The following is a 22215-nucleotide window of genomic DNA, read 5'->3' as shown; positions in this document are numbered from 1 at the left end:
TGTCATGGCTTTGCTAAACCCTTTTTGAATCACACTGACACTTCTTGGCCCTTCATTGCCTCCTGCTTCTGCTTCGTAAGCACTCTTGAACAGCTTTCCCCAACCTGCTGCCCTTCAGATGCCTTGGACTATAACCACCACCATCAATTATTTGCCCTGCCACCTAAGGTTGATGGGAGTTGGAGTCCAACCACATCTGGCGGACACCAGGCAGGGGAAGGGTCCTATAAGATGAAGTGCAGCAATGAAGTGGGGTGAGGTAGTGCATGGAGTATACATTCATGGGACAAGGTGCTGGAGAAGATGGTTCTCTTCTTTTGTTGTTCTTCAGGGTAACCTAACTTGACTGCATGTCTTGCCATGAGGGTAGGGTTATTGTCTTGTTTGTTATTATGTCATGTATTTTTGTGTTTTTATAATGTAAACCACTGTGTGATCCTCGGATGAAGGGCAGTATATAAATTTAATAAATAATAACTACAGTTATTTATAGGCATTGTACCACACTGGTGATTACCTCTGTCCTGTCCCATGCACTCTGGGCAGAGAAGACAGGAAGAATGGGCCCTAGCATAAGAGTGGACTATGCATCAAATTCTCAGTTCATGCTTATGGGATATAACCAATGCTGTCTGTACAAGGGTGGAACAGAATTGGAATCATAGAATTGTACAGGTGGAAAAGACCATGAGGGTCATCTCCTCATGGACTTCACTCTCTTTGCCTTGCCTCTTCAGCCTTCCACACATCCTCAAAATCTGTTCCAGAAGGACTTAGAGGACCTTCCAGAACAGATTTTGCAGGCATGCTGGAGGACGGAGGAGAAGATGATATTTATTTATTTATGTATTTATTTGATTTTTATACCACCCTTTCTCCAAATATCCCAGGGCGGTGTACAACATTAAGAACATAATTTAGGAAGCTTAATGATAAAAACATAATACACAGCGTATTAGTGCACAGGTTAATGATAAAATAATCATAATAACTGCCCCCCCCCATTTAATTGTGCAACATCGGATTCCACTCTCTGCTAATTGCATCTGGCTTTTTCTCAGTGTGAAAATTCAACAGAGATTTTTGAAATTTCTCACAGCAAGGACAAGAGACCTCTGGCTGCTAGTGGTTTATTATGCATCCTTGGAAGTTCCTTCAAGGAAAGATAGTCAGCCTTGGAATCCTAACATCATTGGTCTGGAAGAACGTTTGATCAACAGCACCAGAAGAATTTTCATCTTTCTTAAAACAAATACCTCTTACACAACCTTCCTATGTATCAGGGAGCCTTTCACTTCATCACTGTATGGCAATTTCCTGTATGGCAATTTCCAAACTCCTGATATACACTGTGGAGAAAATAGTCACAGAACATTTTAATAAACTTCCTGATATGCAAAAATAAAAATGAATAAAGCAACTCCTTTTTTATCTGCATGTTTTTATTTTTTGTAATAATTTTTTATTAATTTTACAATTTAATTTTACATTCACAAATAAAATAAAATCAAAAAGTGTAGAATTCTCCAAAATCTTGGACTTCCTTCCTTCCCACCATAAAGGTAAAAAGGTTAAGGGACCCCCTGACCTGACCATTAGGTCCAGTCGTGAACTGCTAGGTTGGCAGGAGCAGGGACCGAGCAACGGGAGCTCACCCCGTTGCGGGGATTCGAACTACCAACATTCTGATCGGCAAGCCCTAGGCTCTGTGGTTTAACCCACAGCGCCACCCGCGTCCCCCTTCCCTCCATAGAGTCCGCTAATAACCATTTTTGACTGCATATCATATCGCCCTCTATTTGTCCATAAAACTCTATTTGTATCTATAGTTATTTTTGCATTGCAAGTGTTATTTCAATCCTGCTAAATGTTTTTAACTGTCTACAGTGTTCTCTCAAGTACGTTACAATTTCCCCCCAGTCCTTGTTAAAGTTTTTATCATCCTGGTTCCTGATTTCTTCAGTCATTTTAGCCATCTTAGCAGAGTCCATCAGTTTTGTTGTCCACTCTTCTCTTGCAGGTGTTTTCTCTTCCTTCCATCTTTGGACTAAGAGTATCTGGGCTGCCATCGTCAAATTAAGCAACTCATCCTAAAAATCCTTTTCAGGGAGAAAGTGTAGTACAACTTTAATCCATCAAATGGGAGCAGGACATGGACTGAGAAACACATGCCAGAAAAAAACCCAAATGTTGCTTGCCTATTGTGAGTGAGCTCATGGTTGACTTACTGCAATGTCAACCAGTGATTTTAACCCTGTAGTTTGGTAAATCGTAGATCTGTCTTGGTGGGGTGCTAGAACAGCATCTTTTTCAATGGCAGGGAGGGGAAAACTTGTTCAACCTGTATTCCTCCATGGGCAGCTTTCCAGGTGATGAGGGGCAGCAGAAAAAGTGGGTGGAGCAATGGATGTGAAGCCCACCTCTGTACAGTAAGCTATGTTGCAGTCACGCAAAAGTCAGAGGTTTCTACCCAGACAGTGCTACATCAAGGCAAGCATGAAGGCCGATCATAGTCAAAGCCAAATCCAGCCAGGCAAAAGCACTCAAAGAGGGCCAGAGCAGAGCTGGTGAGTGCTGTGGCCTGGGGAGAGTCCAAAGGATGAGCTAGAGAAGCTTGATGAGTCACATTTGTCCCAAAAGTCTCAGGTCCCCACCCCTGCCTTACAATGCAATTCCATACTACAGATCGAAAATTGTAAAAGTGAGTGGAGCAGTTTATTCTTTCTGCCATATCTTATCTATGTGTCTCCCTCTCTCTGTTGCCTGTCACTTTTTAGTGGCCCTTCATATATAGTCTCTCTTTTCTTCAGGAAGCTTGCATGCAACAACCCATTTTATCCAAGTAACAACCCTGTAAGGTAGGCTGCCTCAATTTTCATGGCTAAGAAGGGATTTGAGCCTGTGCTTCCCTAGTCCAAAATTCTTAGCCACTGCCCTGCCCTGGCTCAGAGATAAAGGAACCAGATCTCTGTCTGTCTGTCTGTCTGTCTGTCTGTCTGTCTGTCTGTCTGATATTCATTTCCATTTATGAATCACTTCCTAGAATGAATTTTGAAGCGTTTTCAAAATAAAAATATCAACAATAAAAACAAGGCATGTAAAAAATATGTAAAAACTATTTAAACAGTTCCACATATGAAAGCAATTCCTTTTATCCTTATTTAATTAATTGCCTTCCACACATGTCTCAAGGCAATGCACAAATGCAATAAAAAACCCCAGCCAAGAACAGTTAAAAGACAACACAGAAAATAACATCAGATATACAACCAACTGAAATCAAATCCACATATAAAAACAAATTAAAACAATTTCATATGCAAAAACAATAAATGTTATGCTATTAAGCCCAATGTAATGTGGTAGCAGTGCACAATAACTAGACATGTAATCAAAACCACATTGATAATATTATATTTCGTATTTTATTCCTTTTTATTTTAATGGATAATTGAGCAAAGATTTAATTGTGGGTAGGCTATTGAAATATCAAGTGACGGTGACAAAAATGGGAAATTATTGGACACATTTTTGCATTAAGGATCCTCTGAACAATGGCATTAAAGCAGGAGGTACACCCATAAGTTTTTCACTGGCCAGTCATTAACCTTCCCATTAAAAAATGACAAGGAATAAGATATCTAAAATCTGGTCATTATCTTGGAATTTTGGGACAACAGATTTCAGCTCAAGAGCAGGGCTTTTTTCAGCCAGAACTTGCCAGAACTCAGTTCCTGCACCTCTCAGGTGGGCACCATTGCCATTCTAAGAGAACAAGGGGCAGGGGTGCCCACTTGAATAAAATATTGGGGGAACCAGGTAAGCCCTGCCCCACATCACATGACACAGTGCACACACACAATTTGAACGGCAGTGCACATTAGCATTTGAGGGCCTGGCTCCCTCAGATATTTTATTGGGGGGGCTGAAGACCCTTCGGCCCCTAGAAGTTGGCTCCTAAGACAGGGGACCCATTCATGGTGAGTGCAAGCACCTCTTTGTTCTATAAAAATAGCACTGCTAAAGAGTATTTGGAAATTATGTTATCCTAATTGTGACTGCATCTATCTTTTTTAGTCTGATTTTACCTTTTTATAAATCCATACTTGTTTTAACTTTCATTTGAAAAAAAGTAAATGTGGGAGATGACTGTCAAGGAAATATTTTAGCCTTGCGACTAAAGGGTGTTTGCAGTTTTGAGAGAAATTGGAGCACGAACTTGGTGCTGGGAAACTGGTGAGAAAGTGGTGGTAGACAAACAGGAAGGCTACATAAGGAATTGGAACAGAGGAAACTAATTTACATGAGCCAGACCATCAGGGCACCCAGCTCAGTATTGTCTATACTGAGTGGCAAAAGCTCTCCAAGGTTTCAGACCAGTTTCTCTCTCCAGCCCTAACTTGAGAGGCTGGGGATCGAACCCAGAGCCTTCTGCATGAAAAGCGGGTGCTTTACCAACTTAGCCAAGTCCCTTTTGAAAGGGGATCAGCTGGCAACTTAGTTGAAAAAGGAGGCACAGGCCAAAGCCATTAGGCAGTAGGATGATAAGCAGGAACCAAAAGGGGGAATGTGGGGGAAGATGAGGCAGAAAGTAACAGGTAGGGGCAAATCACCGAGCAAAGGAAGGGCCACAAAGAAGGGGGCAGGGGGAGCTAGATTATATAAGAGATTCTCATGGGGCCTAAGGACAGGAGGGTGAGGCTGGAAGAGCCTGGACAGGAAGGAAACTAGCTCAAAAGTGAGAAAGCCGAGGCAATGGAGAGGCCAGAAAGGGGACCGAATTTCACATATTGAGTTAAACGAACCGTGAAATTTTTGGCTGAAAATCTCTGAGCTTGTGGACAAACAGTGTGGCGCAATGGGAGCCAAGCAACTTCCCCCTTAACACTCTGGTGGAACTACCCCTGATCCTGTTTCAGGAGGGGGGGGGAGCCTCCCTTCAGTGTCATGAGGATGCGCTTAACATTGAGAGAGGGAGGGAGAGACAGTTGTTTGTAAGGGCTGTTTTTTAAAGGCTACAGTTCAAACAGACGGAAAGTGGATTAACATCTAAATACAGTGGTACCTCGGGTTAAGAACTTAATTCGTTCTGGAGGTCCATTCTTAACCTGAAACTGTTCTTAATCTCAGGTACCACTTTAGCTAATGGGGCCTCCCGCTACCGCCAAGCGATTTCTGTTCTCATCCTGAAGCAAAGTTCTTAACCCGAGGTACAATTTCTGGGTTAGCAGAGTCTGTACCCTGAAGCATCTGTAACCTGAAGTGTCTGTAACCCAAGGTACCACTGTAGTTCTTAAATGTGCATAAGTCCAGTTTGCTACAGGCAATATGAAAAAAGCACCGGCAACAATCACACCAGTGCATAGGTGCACATTTAAAGCACATTACCTCCCCCCAAAGAATATTGGGGGCTGTAGTTTGCTAAGGGTGCTGGGAACTGTAACTCTGTAAAGAACCAACTATAACTCCCAGGATTCTTTGGCAGCATGCTTTAAATGTATGGTGTTTGTGCAGAGTTTCAGCTTTCCCAGGATTTGGGGAAGCTTTGCACTACTGCTTAGAAGTTTCTGAAGCTGTTTTCTGTTCACAGCATAGTTGTTGCCATAATATCAAGACATGGAGTTTGTGTTCTTTAATGACAGAATTCCAGTTTATTGAATTTGCAGTGAAAAAGCTGGATAAAATTAATAAGGCAAAGATTTTGATAAGAATTGTATGGTTGTATCAGAACAGGGGTGGGGAAGCTGAGTCTCTTAAGGTGATGTTGGACTCCACTTTTCATCATCCAATCTTCAAGGGCTATGGTCAGGGATGATGGAAGTTGTAGTCTAATACCACCTGGAGGTCCCCAGGTTCCCTCCCCCTGCCAACAATCCCTAAATAGAATATATCTATGAGACTCTTAATCTCAGGTTCATGGGTTATAGCCCCACAATGAACAAAAACATTCCTGCATTGCAGGGTGTTGGACTTGATGACCATCTCGGGCCCTTCCAGTGCTATGATTCTATGTCCTAAATTGTTAATAAAGCTAAGATACTGAGTGAAGAGATCTTTCATTTGCCTCTATGAAACCCATGCCCTTCCTCTGTTGCGTCTGGAGCTGGAAGATTCAGTAAAGATTACTGAGAAACTATGAAGAAGGATAATATCTGGTGGCGTTGCAGCCTTAGCTGTCCACTGTAACCTTGGCTGAACATAGGCAACCATTCACCCCAATAGGTTCGCCACACTGTGCATGCAACCACTTGCCTCTAACATCCTGCTAAGTGGTGAAGATTTTACCACACATCTACACCCAGTCAGGAAGTGAGGGAGTCATAAAACTCTCTCTACCACTTGGCAGGACATCACAGACAGACAGCTCTTCAAGTGGTTACACACACAGTGTGGTGAATGGCCACTAGGCAAATGGTGGAGTGGGCTGATCATCCTAGACTTTTAATGTTCTTCAGTCTGAGGGTCATGAAAACATTCTGCCCATATCATTCGACACCAGGCTTGGATCCGAAAACCAGCCATGGGCCTGGATAGAGTTCCTCTTCCACAGGCCACAACTGAATCCCTGTCCCCTTCCTCATCCATCCCATGCCTCCTCACACTTGACCAGGGGCTGTTTTCCAGTGCCTCATCTTCTCCCCCCCACCCCCACCTTTTCTGTGTGTTTTCTGGCTGCTGAAAGGTTGATGAGCCAGCTTGTGAAAATAATATGTGTTAGCCAAAACAGCCCTCCCTTGCAAAGGCTGTGGGGAGCAGTGTTTATTATCCACCACGCCAGCCCTAGATGACCTCAACTTCTCACCAGAGTTTAAACCAAATATTTTAAAAAGGAGAAAAATAATGGGCCCTTGTCTTTATCCACAGAGCTGCAAGCTATCTCCGTGACTAATACAAATGATAGCATATGGTGAGGTGGACAGTGAAATATTGCCCAGGCGTATTGCCTTTTTTGTTATTATTAAAGGGAGGGTCTTAATTCCAGTCTGGGAACTTGAAACACTGGAACCTTACCCAAACCTTTCCCTTTTCAGCCAGAAATGCAGCTTCAGAGGTATTCTCTGAATTCTCTAGCCTAAAGAGAGAGAGAGAAGGATTGCTTTCTTTCTAGAATGAATGAAATGATGCTGTTTGATGGATATGGAAAATTCCATCCTTGACTCAATAGTCTGGGTTACTTTAAGATCTGAAGGGATGCCTTCAGGGCCCTGAAAATGAAGCCTTGAAAATATTAACAACAACCAATGTGATTTGTTCATCTAAGGCAGGAATCCTATACATTATATCTTGGATCTAAGTCCCATTGAACTTAGTGGGACTAAGATTGGAGTAAACACACAGAGAGTTCTGCTGAGGATCAGATGCAGCATGCCTGACTATATTTGTTCATGATAGAATTAATGCAGTGGGTGAAATTGTACCCAGGAAGACCTTAGTTCAAATTTCACCCGTCGCAAAATGACAGGTTGACCCTAGGAAAGTCATTATTCTCCTATGAGTCCAGCCTCCTATCTAGAAATGGAAATATAGAATATATGAAATATATGTTTGCACCCTGATCTCTAAATGGTGGAAGGTTTCGGGGTTCTGGCCATGTATCTTAAGTTTGGTTTCCTTGGAGTGGATTTCAGTGGAAGCTTATGGCACTTCTGTGATACAAGGCTTTATTTACACAAATACACCGGCTGAGCATAAGAGGGAAATTTCATAGCATGAACACTCTAGCAGGTCCTGCTTCCCCACTGGTTTTCTAGGGGTTGCCCCTAATGCCACAGCTCTGATTCTCACAGAAAGCAAGCCATGCCTCTGCAGTTCTCAGACTCAGTTCCAAGACCGCCCATCTATAGCTGTCTTTCACAGAGAGACATCTTGATGACATCACCTCAAGTCAAGGGAGAAGAAAGGTATGCCCCTTTGCACAGGGGTCTCAAGATTCTGTGGCAACACATCACCTGTACTTGGCTATTTCTTCAGTTTAGCCTCCCAACAAAAGGGAATCACGCCAAGCTTGTCCACCCTGTTTGACCTAGTTGGCAGTCTCATTTGACAAGCACAGTCACAGGGTTCATAGAGGTGACCCCTCCCCAACCCACTTAGTTCATCCTCAGACAAAATTATCCTAGTCTTTCAGGGCTGCTTGTAAGGATTGCTGAAAAACAGTAGGAAAGGTGTCCTCAACACTATATAAATGATACCGTATTGGCCTGAATATAAGCCACACCTTTTCCCCAAAATTAGGGCTGTGAAAAGTTAAAGTGTGGCTTATATTTGTGAGCCTTATGGCTCCCCGCCCCCCGGAAGCAGCCCGCCCACCACTCCCAAGCCTCCCCTAGCCACCTAGGGAAGGGGGAAGGGGGGAGGCCTCCAGCAAAGCCATGCAGCCCCCCCCCAGAGCAGCCTGGGAGCGTGGGGCAACAGCATGCAGCCCACCCACTGCTCCCAAGTCTCCCTCAGTGCCAGCTTGCGGAGGTAGTGCTGGGAGTGCCAGAAGGCAGTAGTACCAGGAGGCCAGCATGCAGCGCGCTCAAAAGCAAGCGCCAGTGCCAACTTGGGGAACAGGGCACTGAGCGCTGGTGCCAGCCACCCCCATCCCCCGTTCAGGGCAGTAGTGCTGGGACTCACAAATAAGCCTTGAATTTTAAAGGTGCGGCTTATTTGCGGGTGTGTCTTATATTCGGGCCAATACTGTAATAATTATCACCATCTACAAAATTCTGACTAGGCAAGTGTAATTGAGTAGTACAATAATAATCTGCAGTGAGTCTCCTGATAGTTGGTGTTTCACTCTCTGGAATCATACAATAACTTTATTTAAAAAATTAGCCTTTTGTCCTACAGGCTCCAACTAAAAACAAGTTCTTGTATAAGAAAGTGCTTTAAAGTGTTTTGTTTTGTTTTGTTTTGTTTTGGTATGAATGGTTCATAGGTTTGGAATTCCTCAAGCTGGCACCAGCACTGCACTTGCAGAATGTACCAGGAATCCTCAAACACCAAATGACATCTTTGAAATATACACCTTGCTGCTCTGCCTTTTAGTGCTGCTGCGAAATCTTGCTCTTCAACTTGCCTGGCTCCTAACACCATTAATTCAGCAAAACGTTGCAGGTTCTTTTGAGCCAGGGCACTGGCTTGGGATAATTTTGTTAGACCCAAAGCAGCAGCACCCTGATGGCTCAACAATGCCCTGCCCCTGTATTGACTGCACCCCTGGGTCTGTCTGGAGTTTTAGTGTAAGACCGGCATGTTGGCAACTCAAATCCAAGTTGGAACATGGTGCAGTTTTTACTCCTACAAAATTCTCTTCCCTCGGGGAGAAAAACTTGTACAGAAGGATGAAATAATAATAAAAAGGTCTGCCTTGTTCTATCAGCTTCAGACACAGCCAAAAAGGGGGGTGGTTGGAATATGGCTAACATCAGGATATCATGAATTAGATATTCTCGGAGAAGTATTTTTTTATTTTAGAAAATCCAGATGGTCAATGCTGGATTTCAGAACAGTAAGCTCATATAAAAGGTCCCAAAATGGCAGAGGCATTGAGTGTGTGTGTGGGGGGGGTGGATTATGTCACTGCTTATTGCTTTCATCATAAGTTTAAAAGATAGGAATAGATACCCATGGCGACAGTCACACAGCCACATCCTGCAGAGTGCTCAGAACAATAGCAATTGGCACACTTGGGCGGGGGGAGGGGGGACTGCATTTTCCCAATGAGAAAATATTGCAGTTGAAGAGATGGAAAAATGCTACTGCTGTACAGCAGAACTACTTCCCCCAAACAAACGAATAATTGCTGTGCATTTAGAGTGCCCTGAAATTGCCAGAAAGCTCACCCCAAAGGCATAGAAAAAACCACACACCTTTGTTCGGTGTGCATCTGTAATTTGGACCGGGTCAGTATTTCCTAACCAGTCTCCATTCATCCAGATCATTAGACATAGCCAAGGGTGAAGAACCTGTGGCCCTTCAGATGTTCTGCTTCCAACATCCTTGACTATTGGCCATGCTGACTGGCCTTGGTGTCAGGTTTTTTCAGTGGGGGAAACAAATCCTCCAAATAAATAAGTAAACCTAACTAACATCAGAAAACAGGTCTATTGTTGCTGGTAGATGTGGTAATTTAATAAAGCCTGGAGAGGCCAGATCTATCTACTCTCTGTTGTTTCTCAATGGGTAGAGTGGCTGTCCACCTGCAGGTGGACCTGGCATGAAGACAATGTCTTCCCTTCACTTCTCCCCCTGGCTCCTTTTACCTCCATTTGCACCAGCCCTTAATTAATTGCATTGCTGCCATAATTGGCTTCACAGCCCCCAGCCCACTGCACTTCCCTTAAAAAGGTAACATCCAGGATAACAATAGACTATCTTTCAAGACTGTCATATGTTATTCTAAACAACAACAACCGGCAGAGTTGGAGTAGGACCGGGGATACAAGGGTTCAAATCCCCACTCAGTTATGCAGCTCATCTTGGGCTAGTCACTGTCTCTTAGCTTAACCTACCTCACAGGGTTGTTGTGAATATAAAATGGGGACGAGGAAAAGCATGTGTGCCACACTGAGCTTTGTTGAAGCGGGGTGGGATATAGATTTAAAAAAAAAAAATGATTATTTAATTAATAACTATTAATATTCACTGCTTTGTTTCTGGTGCCTGCTAAATACTTCTTTGTTTAGGCAAGCCCATCTGGATATGTATCTTTATTATCTATGGTTTATGGTGATGTACATTTTTAGCAACTGCTGGTTTTACTTAGATTTTGACAAATATTTAAGTTAGATCGTTTCTCATGTTCAATTTTTACAAACATTTTTTACTGAATATTTTATATTCTCTGTAAATTGCATAGAGGTTATGGATGATTAAGCAGTCTATACAACCTGGGTTTTTATTTTTTAAAAAATGAAAATATAATAATTTAAAACACACATTTCATTTTTATTCTTAGTATATTTTAATTTCTTTTATATAGATAGAATCCATTTGTTTAAACGGGATATCAATAATTAGAAACAAATACATAAATTAACAGTGTGAAGCAGCCCTAAGTAAGCGCTTGGGCCAAAGTCAGGAAATACGAAACTGCCACTTGGAGGAAATGTGTCATTGACCCAGCTGCCTCCCTTCATTCTATCCACCAGGAGCTGCTAGACTTTGAACCAGTTGGCAGTTGTGTCCTGCTCTTTTTACAGGGTCACTTTCTCTCTCCCTGCAGGTACATTGGAGCCCTGGGGGCAAGGGTCATCTGCGATAACATCCCTGGATTGGTCAACAAGCAGCGACAGCTGTGCCAGAGTTACCCAGACATTATGCAGTCCGTTGGGGAAGGAGCAAAAGAGTGGATCCGGGAATGCCAGCACCAATTCCGTCACCACCGCTGGAACTGCAGCACTTTGGACAGAGACCACACAGTCTTTGGCAGGGTCATGCTACGAAGTAAGTCCCCAGAGCAGCTCGCCTTTTTGCAGAGAGCCCCACTGAATGGTGCAGCATAGGAATCTTTGACCTGTGATTATGATGTTCTCGTTTAAAAAAGGTCAATGTTGCCTGTCTCTCTGTGCTTTATTTATTAATTACTGATTTATCATTCCTATGAGGCATCTCAAACCGACTTCCTGCATCATGCTGGCATCCACCTGTCTCAAGAGACAATGGAGGCTGCCTCCAGGGTAGGGCTGCCATATTTCAGAAAGTGAAAATCCAAACACAAAAATTGTTGAGCTTCTTTTGCAAAATCTCATAAAAATAAAGTTTCAGCTACTTTTTCAGAATTTGCCAAAATCGGCACCTCCGACATGGGTTGCCGTACGTCCGGATTTTCCTGGACGTTTCAGCAATTTCCGCCCAGATGCTGTTCCCGATGGCTGAATCCTGGGTATGTCCCAGAAATTCTGGATGTATGGCAACCCTACTCCAGGGGTGAAGCCAAACTGCTGCGTTAGCAGCACTTATCTCTCCAGGCCGCAAGCTTGTGCAGTGTGTATGGAGGTCCTGGTCTGCTTAGATGACAAGACTCCCCTCTTGGCCTCGCTGATGTGGTCCAAAGGAAAGAAGAACAACATGTTTGGCACCAGCTTGGCTACAGGGGTTGCTGGAAGGAGGCATACAAGATGCCATCGAACTGTTTTAGGGACTCCACTCTGGATTTATGTAGGGTTTGCTCCTTAGCCTTTTAAAAGAGTATTAGACAAATTCCTGAAGGACAAGGCTATCAGGTCTACTAGCCATGATGGCTATGGTATATCTCCACTTTTGGAGGGAGTATGCCTCTGTATAAGGGACGCGGGTGGCACTGTGGGTTAAACCACAGAGCCTAGGGCTTGCCGATCAGAAGGTCGGCAGTTCGAAACCCTGTGACGGGGTGAGCTCCCATTGCTCGGTCCCTGCTCCTGCCCACCTAGCAGTTCGAAAGCATATCAAAGTGCAAGTAGATACGGTAAATAGGTACCGCTACGGTGGGAAGGTAAACGCCGTTTCCATGAGCTGCTCTGGTTCACCAGAAGCGGCTTAGTCATGCTGGCCACATGACCCAGAAGCTGTACGCCGGCTCCCTCGGCCAGTAAAGTAATATGAGCTCTGCAACCCCAGAGTCGGCCACGACTGGACCTAATGGTCAGGGGTCCCTTTACCTTTACCTTTTATGCCTCTGAATACATTTCTGGTGAACACAAGTATGGAGGGGAAGTGGCAGGCACGATGCTGCTCATCTTAATCACTTGGCTGGCTGCCATAGTCCCCCCCCCCCCGCTGTCATTTAATAAGAGATCTGCAACAAGTTTTTACCAAGCTGTTTATTGTCTAGGTGGGTTCACTGTGAAATAATTTTATTGAAAATCTTGAATTCTGTGGGTTTAGCACCTTTCCAGGCTTCAGGAAACAGAAGCAAATAAAATGGACAACTTACTTATTATTTTGAATTTAAGATTTATGGAAGCAGGTACAACTTTACAAGGACTTGAGGTTGGCAATATCCTTAGCATAATTTCACGGCTTATGCACGCCAATTCAGAAAGAAAGATCCCCACATGGAAGTAGCCCTTATGAACATGAGAACATAAGAAGATCCTTCTGGATTAGGCCAATGGCCCATCAAATCCAGCAACCTGTTCTCACAGTGTCCAACCAAATGCCCATGTGAAACTCTCAAACAGGACCCAAGCACAAGAGCACTCTCATCTCCTGTGATTTCCACCAGCTGATATTCAGAAATAATGTTGCCTCCGACTGTTATTGCATTCATCATGGCCGGTAGCCTTTCTGTGTTGCTCCATCTGCTGGATCATTTTGGTTGCCCTTTTCTGAACCTTTTCCAACTCAACAAAATCCTTTTTGAGGTGTGGTGACATGCACACATATATGCAAATGTGTACAGAGAGAACAGGGTACAGAGTGTACCCTGTACATGTGTACAGAGAGAACATGTGTACAGGGAGAACAGGCAGAGGGAGAGAGTTTGGGAGTTTCTTAGAATTGGAACTCTTCATACCTGACTGGGACAGACTCACATTTACGAGACACGTCTGCAGGCATAGCATTTAGCTTTGTCCAGGAAGGAAGAATCTTTTGCTAATCGCTGTGGACAGAGCAAGGCCTAAATTACCCTGCATGATGTCTTGGCTTCCCCTGTATACTAAGCAAACAGTAATAGGATATGTCACTGTGCTGGGAAGTAGCCACTTCAGACTAGGAGAGAACACCTCTGGAAGCATGAGCTTGAAAGTAAACTGTAACAGGATATATAAATATTTGGCTAGCGGGAGCTGGCTGGGAATCAGCTGCTGGGGCAAAGTTTGTAGTCACCCTGCATAGTGCAAAAGGCCAAGCCACAGCTTTGACCTTCCTCTCCAAGAGGGACTGTGGTCAGGGAGTAAAACGCACCCCTGTGGAAGGCCTCACACATCAGTGTCTAAAAGCTCCAGTGTGCCCTGCACTGGCTGTGCCGATAGATGCGTTTCAGCCCTGCCCCAAATGTTACAAACACTTGCTTTAAATGATACACAGGGAAGCATGCAGGCGCAGAAAGTCGGTGTTTAGTGTGTATAGAAGTGGTTTTGTGCACTACCCCAATGTTCTTCTCAGTCTACATACAAGTATAGGTAAGTGCATAGACACCTATTTGTCCTTCATTTTTACAAAGAAAATAGTGCAGGGACAGGATTCACGTCTCCAAAATGCCTTTTACCATAATGTTGTGCAATGTGAGACTGATATAGGCTAACACCAAATCAGTAAGTTTGCCTACCAGATAAGCATCTCAGCCTACTTACATCTAGTGTGCGAAGTGTTAATATTTGGCAGGAGCCTGCCTTCTCTTTGCAAATTTGATTGTAGTCAGGTAGTCCATTAACAAAACAGTTTTGCATCTGTAGTCTATTTTGCTTTCTTTCTGCTTGGCAGATTGAATATAGTATAGTTGTTTTCCCACTCCCTTTAACATTGTGGTACAAGATGTTATGGGATATGCCATACATCTCACATAGTCCCTAGCAGGGAATCTTTTTAATGATAGGCACGCTGCTTTAGCACAAGTTATGCATGTGAATATGTTTAATGGAACCTTGTCTTAAGTTAAATCAATAAAAGCCAAGCACTGTCCAGCTGATCTTACCTTCGGTCCCTGTTTCTAGAAAGCAGACCTGCCATTTGCTTCTCCAGCTTCTACTGAAGGTTGCTAGATTGCACCACTGGCTTTGAAGCTGTTATCCGAAGGCTGCGTCTGAGGAACGCAACAGTGTGGTTTTGATTTGCAGCTGTTTTTATGGCCATTATAAAAACAGATGCGAACTCAAAGCAGAACTATAAAATACCAGGCAGCATCCTGCACTGCATGGGGACTTGCCAGGCGATTTACAGCTTCTGGAAGGAGCGGTACTATATATGCATTTATCCAAAAAAAGACAACAGCCACCCAGATATGATGGGAGGATCATGCTGTTCAGACTCAGGGGGTACAAGGAGAGAGGTGTGGAACCAGAAAGAATAATTTCTACAGATGCATGCAAACATGTGGACAAAGAAGTCCCAAGATATTCGAATCTTGGCACATTGTGGAGATGAAGGCAGGCAGACAGAGGATCAGACAGACTCTCCAAAGAAAATTAAAAACAATATTGAAATTCCTAAATTCCTCATCTTCTATCAGCAGACCTTTCTTCATTAGGGTCCTACACCCTTGTCTTCCAGGCTGCTTCTCAAAGACATTTTACCTCCAAGAGGTCCATTTTCATGGCATCCTCTTCAGCAGGACCTTCACTGTTGCTTGATCATTGAATTTACCCAACTCCAGTCCCTGCTCAAAACCAGAAAATAATGTAAGGATCTCAGATGCCTGACTTTGTATGCCTTGTTTTGTGCATCATCAACATAGTGAATCCATGGCTCATCAAGGTAGCAAGTGAGCCTTACCTTTGTGTCTTTGTGTCCTTTGTGTCTCATCAACTTGTGTTGCACCCCCAGAATATCTCCTCTACAATGGTTAACATAGTTTCATTGTTATCCTTGCTAGGCTTGGGGTGCCAATCAAATAGCCAATGAAATAAGCATCTGATATTTTACTGTTATCACATATTGCCAACTATCCCATGAAGTCCAAAATGTTCTTCTGTAGGTAATGGCGTGTACTTTTTATTGGATCACACTGACCACAAACATCCCCTTCCTGGTAGCTTCCATAATCTTCCCTGTAATATCCCTACCCCAAATGAGAGTCAGTGTGGTGTAGTGGTTAAGAGTGGTGGACTCGTAATCTGGTGAACCGGGTTCACATCTCTGCTCCTCCACATGCAGCTGCTGGGTGACCTTTGGCTAGTCACACTTCTTTGAAGTCTCTCAGCCCCACTCATCTCACAGAGTGTTTGTTGTGGGGGAGGAAGGGAAAAGGAGATTGTTAGCTGTTTTGAGACTCCTTAAGGAGGTGAAATGCAGGATATCAAATCCAAACTCTTCTTCTTCTTCTACTCCAAAAGAAGCACCTGGGACTGTTCTGTGCTAAAGGATAAACTAAAACCCTTGTATACAGCAGCTTCTCCTACAGGCGATTTGCTCTTCAAAGAAGAACTAGTAGAGCTGGGGGGGGGGAAACATTCATAGAAAGAGCGGCACAGCTCACAAAAGCCCCAAAGTCTCACAGTTATTACCATAACTGAATGTAAAGGCTGGCTTTTGTCTTTCATGCTTACTACTATGGATGCTTTATTTGCTTAATTTCATTTTAAATAACAATAATGCATGTAATTACCAATAGATCAATAATGTTTTGGCTGCTCAAATGACCAGCACTGCTCCCCTGAAACAGACCTCTAGGAGTTCCATAAACCTTATGGCTTGGAATGCCTCTATAGTAAAAAGCCCAGACTCTCCTCATAATAAGTAGACTGTTCTCTATGATTTAATGCTTTACTTCAATTATGAAATATTTGCATACTCTCTCTAAATTGCTAAATATGTACAGATGTGAAAAATAAGAAGGGAGAAAAAATGTTGAAGAGATAGCTGTGATTAGTGAAGATTGCTAAATATCATGAATGCACATAGACTAGATTAAAATTAGATTACAAAATCAGTTCAGAATGGAGAAAGAGAAGGCAAGAGGTTCCAAATATATATACTTCAACTTCACATTGAAAGTCAGTTCCAGTGGTTTTTCTTATAAGAGAACAATGACAAACGTAGGAATCCAATTTGTAAGATTTCATAAGGAAAAAACCTGGAAGTAATGATCTCATTGTGCTCGGTTGACTGCACTATTCTAAGTGTGTTTTAAAAAAGAAAAGAAAGGGTATATCAAAGACTTTGATCTTAAGCAAAAGTACTTGGAAATTGATCTGAATCAGTGTTGTTATTGTAATTTATATACCGCCTTTTATCCAAAGATCTCCGGGCAGTGTACAAAACCACTTAGCTTCTGAGTCCTGGCTCACTATTCTTGTTTCTTGTTTCCCACCCATTTGGCAGGTAGCAGGGAAGCTGCCTTCGTCTATGCAATCTCCTCCGCTGGAGTTGTATACGCCATCACCAGGGCTTGCAGCCAAGGTGAGCTCAAGGCCTGCAGTTGTGATCCCCACAAGCGGGGCCGCTCGAAGGACGAAAGAGGGGAGTTTGACTGGGGGGGCTGCAGTGACAACATCAACTATGGGATCAAATTTGCAAAGGACTTTGTGGATGCCAAAGAGAAAACAGTGAAGGATGCCCGGGCCCTGATGAATCTGCACAACAACCGCTGTGGCAGAACGGTTAGTAGCATGAATTCTTAGCAGCTTCGCAGTGGCTGATATGAGTCGTCCTGTATGGTTCAATTCAGTTGTTGTTGGTGGGAGGGCCCGATATGGGGTGGGGTTGCTTATCTGTCTTCCTAACACTGAGCATTGCTGCCAGTTCCTGACAGCTGGAGGGCAAGCCGAAGGGGAGCTCAGCATGGTTTGGGTGCAGCGGCAAGAGCATAAGATTGGTTCTACCACCTCAGGCACATGGTGCTGAGCACCCCACAACTCACCCTCTCAGGAACTGGCAACAAGATGTAGTGACGGGAAGGCAGGTGAGCAACCCTACCCTGCCTGTGTCACCCCACTGATTGTGCCAGCTAATAATTTTGAATAAAACCACCCAGAGCCCTTTCTGTGCTACAGATCTCAGCCCCTGGAAAACGCTGACATCTCAGATTTAATTGTTGGAGAGAGAGACCTGGAGTTTTGTTAGTGGGGCTCTAGTCCTTTGGACAAAAACAAGGCCTCATTCAACAGGAACTCCCTTCGCCTCTTTTAGACCAGGCTTCCTAATCAAAATAAGCCAATGGATGGGAGTCTGTGGCCCTCCAGATGTTGTGAGACTAGCTGCCATCACTCCTGGCCATTGACTTTGCAGGCTATGGCTGATGAGAACCACAGTCCAATAACATCTGGAGGGCCACAGGTGCTCCATCCCTGGCCTAAGAAGAGTTTAAACCAGGGGTTGTTAACCTGTTGTTGGACTTCTATCAGTCCCAGCCAGCTGGCAAAAGGTAGGGAAGGGGAAATCATGCCATACTCAGCCACAGACCCAAGGAGAGATTTGGCATTGCGCTGTGTCAAACATTCTGCCAGTGCAAGCATTTCAGCTTGCCTGACAAAATGACCCCCCCCTCTCCTCCCCCACTGTGATGCTGTTCTGGGGGATTCTACACACACACACACACACACACACACACACACACACCAATTTCAGGGGGCATGCAGAGGAAGGGGAGAAGCCCTGTTACACAAGTGGAAGTCCTTGCATTGGCTTCCACTGATGGCTTTCATTAGTTGAATCCCTTCCATGCCTGCATTTGAATACAATCAATTTCTGTTCTGTCAAGCTGGCATTCTTTTTAGCCAGAAAGGCGTGCCTCTGTAGCATCATTACAGAAAATTTGCCACCATTCATGCAGTGATAGTTATCCATTTCAGCACAAGCATTTTCAATCAGGTCATTAAAGGTTCCTTAGATTTGCTTCCAGATGGGATGAATCTTGGCTCTAATAGACTAGCCCAAGGATTTTGACAAAAGAAGAGCTGCAGGTATTGTTCATAGGGCTGGCGGGTCTTTTCTATAACTAGTGAAAATGCCCTAAATGGAAACATAGGAGAAGTAAGCAAAGCAAAAGTGTCCGAGGCAGCGATAACCAACACAGGAGCATTATTAAAGCAGTTTTTGTCCATAATGGGAACATGTAGGGTCATTTATAGGGTTGAAGCTGTCTCTTCTCTTCCAGGCTGTGAAGCGTTTCCTGAAACTCGAATGCAAATGCCATGGTGTCAGCGGCTCCTGCACTTTAAGGACTTGCTGGCTGGCAATGTCGGACTTCCGCAAAACAGGAGACTACCTCCGGAAGAAATATAACGGTGCCATCCAAGTAACTATGAACCAGGATGGCACTGGGTTCACTGTGGCCAATAAAAACTTCCGCAAACCCACCAAAACGGACCTTGTATATTTTGAGAATTCACCCGATTACTGTGTGATGGACAAGTCTGCAGGTAAATGGCTCCTTTGACCAAACAGCAGGCTTTCTGTGCCCTTACTCGCTAGCTATCCTTCTCTCATGGGGACCAGCAATTTTATTCTAATCATAAATGCCCAGGACATCTTCAACATTGGGGTGAACAGCATGCTCCCCCACATTTCATGACAGCAGGCTAGTTTAGGGAGTGCACAGGGTTATGGGTGAATAGCACACACAGCAGAATGGCAGGCAGGGGTTCAGGAGGACTATCTGGTGTCTCTTGTCAGTGCCCCCTCATGGCCCGCGGCATCTGCCACTTGGGACAGCTGCCTCACTCTGCCTAATGTTAAAGCTGGCCCTAATACATTTCCTGCCTTGCCCAAGCCAGTTTATTGTTGTTGTGGCACATTAAGACCGGGCATATATTCATTCCCAGGAATATAGGAAACTGCCTTATGCTAAGCAAAGCCATTGGATCTCGCTAGCCCAGTATTGTCTACAATGACTGGGAGTGGCTCTCCAGAGTTTCAGACAGGGGGCTTTCCTAGCCCCACCCACAGATGTCAGGGACTGAAGCAGAGACCTTCTGCATGCAATGCAGATGCTCTGGCACTGATCTATAGCCCTTCCCTATCTGTCAAGGGCAACCTATACAAGTCAAAGGCATTTTTCAGATGCTTTAGGTTGCACTGCTTCAGATAAGTGCTTGTAGAATTTGCTGCCATGTACACTGTGGAAGGGAACCCATAACTCAAGTTGACATAAGCCGAGTGTATAAGGTTTCCAGATTTTCGCTCTTCATCAGCAAACCTAATGCAAAATCCAATGAAAGTATTCTTCTATTTTTACAGGTTCGTTAGGGACAGCCGGACGAGTGTGCAACAAGGTCTCGCGTGGGACCGATGGATGCGAGGTCATGTGCTGCGGCCGAGGGTATGACACCACCCGCGTGCGGCGAGTCACCAAATGCGAGTGCAAATTCCACTGGTGCTGCGCTGTCCGCTGCAAGGAGTGCGAGGACACCGTGGACGTTCACACGTGCAAAGCACCCAAGAGGGCAGAGTGGGTGGACCAAACCTGAGACAGTGTGAGCCAGAGGGGGGAAAGCAAAACTGGCACAGTGCGCCAGGGCTTGGGCATTCTGGGAATTGTAGTTCAACTGCATGGCTTTTATTTAATTATTTCTGCAAAGCACTACGGAGAAGACTACATTTCCCACGGAGATAGTGAGCTCTTCTGCTCATCCAGTAGAACTCATTCCTCTAACTTTAAAAAGGAATTTTCAAATGACACGGAACTGTGAAGCTTCCTTTGCCTGGCGATATTGTCCAAAGAACAAATATATAAAAAGAGGGAACAATGCAGCTGCGTAGGAGCACAAGAGACTGAGGAGCAGGTTACAATTAGCTGGAGAACCTTGCCTCTCTCCAGGGAATGTTCAGCAGTATATTATAAAATGTTGCCTAACCTGCAGAAATCCCTCCATCTACCCTGGAAGAAAGTACTCTATTTCCCAAAAGAAGATGGCTGTATAGTCCTAAGGAACTACATGTTCTGCTATGGATCTCCACTCATACAGAGGCCACCATGGCTGCACTATGGACATTAGCTGAACAACAGCAACATTGTGTAAAGGGACTTCGTTACCTTTTCCTTTCTAATGGAAAGCAAACTGTGGAGTTACAAAGTTGGCAGCCAAAAGAAAACCAGTATCTACATGCAGAGTGGAAAAAGTATGAAAGTTGAGAATACATGTGTATGTCTGGACGTGCTGGTAGGTTCTAAAGGAAACTAATATAAAGGTGACTTTTTGGTACAAATGCACTTGTACATCATGTAGACTGCTTTAAATACTTTAAATCAAAATCCCATATAAACCTGTATCAGAAAATGGTGTTCTTTGCTTTGTGGCTTTCTACAGTCGTGGCTAGGAAGGTGAGTAATGGGCAGGTTATTGCTGCACTCCACAACTGTGGCACTTCTAGACTATAAGGTCAAAGCAAAGTTCTTGAGGCTAAAGGCAGCATAACAGTGCTATCAGATCACCAAGCTAACACTTCTCTTTTGTCTCTGCATCTCTGAAAACTTTCATACCACCTCCCACAATCCTTGCATATTCCTCTTTTCTGTCATTCTACATTCCCTGGCCACACTGTTGAATGTCCATTCTTCTTCCATAGCTTCATGTGCAACTGTTGGAGGTGCTTCAGTTTGCGCCTCCGCTGAGATTACAAAAATGCAGCCATTGCTGTATCAGTTTTCCACTCCTTCCAGGGCGGGACAGGCAAACACAAATCTCTTATGTTGTGATTCTTGCGTTGTGGGGGTTGGACCAGATGACCCTTTGGGTCCCATCAAGGATGACTTGGGTCATGGTCTCATGGAGTCACATGCAGCTCCTAAGCCATAGCTTTGATCACCTGAAATCTAGTGCAGGGTTTGACCCCCATCTTGTGAATCAAGTCATTAAGCCAAGCTCTGTAAATGAATCCTTTAGGATGCAGAGTCACTGTTTGGCCCCTTGCACCAGTAGAGACCTGCAAGCATTAAAAGGGTCCTATAAGGATCATTTTCAAAACCACGAATATAAAAGCTGTTTGGCAATACAAACCCAAGTGTCAGTCTTTTCTGCGACATCATTTCACAGTTTCACGGCAACTGTGTGGGCTTTGTCTCTGGAACATAACTCCTTAGGATGAAGCCAGGACTGTTAAGCTTGTTTAGGTTCACAGTGTTGTTATAGCTTTTGCGAGCTCAGCAGAAGCCAATGAATCAGTCTAAAGCCACATGGCACACCCACATCACAGGGGATGAACCAGTTTTGTTGAATAAATGCAAATACCCAACTATGGGAGCTTTGCATCTGCAATCAGCATATTGTCCTCACTGTTATGCAATAGCTGCATTGCACGTGTCTGCCCAGACAGGCCACAGCAGTGTCAGAACCATATTAATTTACTGAACCTGTACACATTCTCCTTAAACACAAATCTCACCTTGTTTGGTGGGACTTACTCCCAAGTAAATGTACAGAAGTTTGCAGCTTAGGCAACTTAACTTAAAAAAACAAACAAACCAACAAAACCCCTGTTAATAACCTCTACAGAACTTTTGAAGGTACAAAGTGCCTGATAATCCTACACAGTCTATGTCCAAACCAAATATTTCACCAAATGCATATTACCTTTTAGGAAGTCTCGGGTCCAATGTCCAGCATATCTAGATAGAGTTAGGAAAGACCCAAGCTGAATCTCTGGAAA

The 22215-nt window shown here is 44.1% G+C and overlaps 1 protein-coding gene across 1 annotated transcript in view; it reads left to right on the top strand.

Annotated features, from left to right (window-relative positions):
• Window positions 1-22002, top strand: part of WNT2B (Wnt family member 2B) — a 44962-nt gene extending 22960 nt beyond the window's left edge. Inside the window, exons 2-5 of the mRNA XM_081865019.1 lie at window positions 11213-11433; window positions 16951-17228; window positions 18725-18989; window positions 19807-22002. Of these exons, the coding sequence (XP_081721145.1) occupies window positions 11213-11433; window positions 16951-17228; window positions 18725-18989; window positions 19807-20036 (994 nt within the window). The 3' untranslated portion in view covers window positions 20037-22002. The remainder of the gene's footprint in view (window positions 1-11212; window positions 11434-16950; window positions 17229-18724; window positions 18990-19806) is intronic.
• The last annotated feature ends 213 nt before the right edge of the window (window positions 22003-22215 follow it).

The sequence above is a fragment of the Podarcis erhardii genome (genome assembly GCF_964252035.2).
Source record: "Podarcis erhardii genome assembly, chromosome: 6".
Lineage (NCBI taxonomy): Eukaryota > Metazoa > Chordata > Lepidosauria > Squamata > Lacertidae > Podarcis > Podarcis erhardii.
This window is presented reverse-complemented; position numbering and strand designations above follow the sequence as displayed.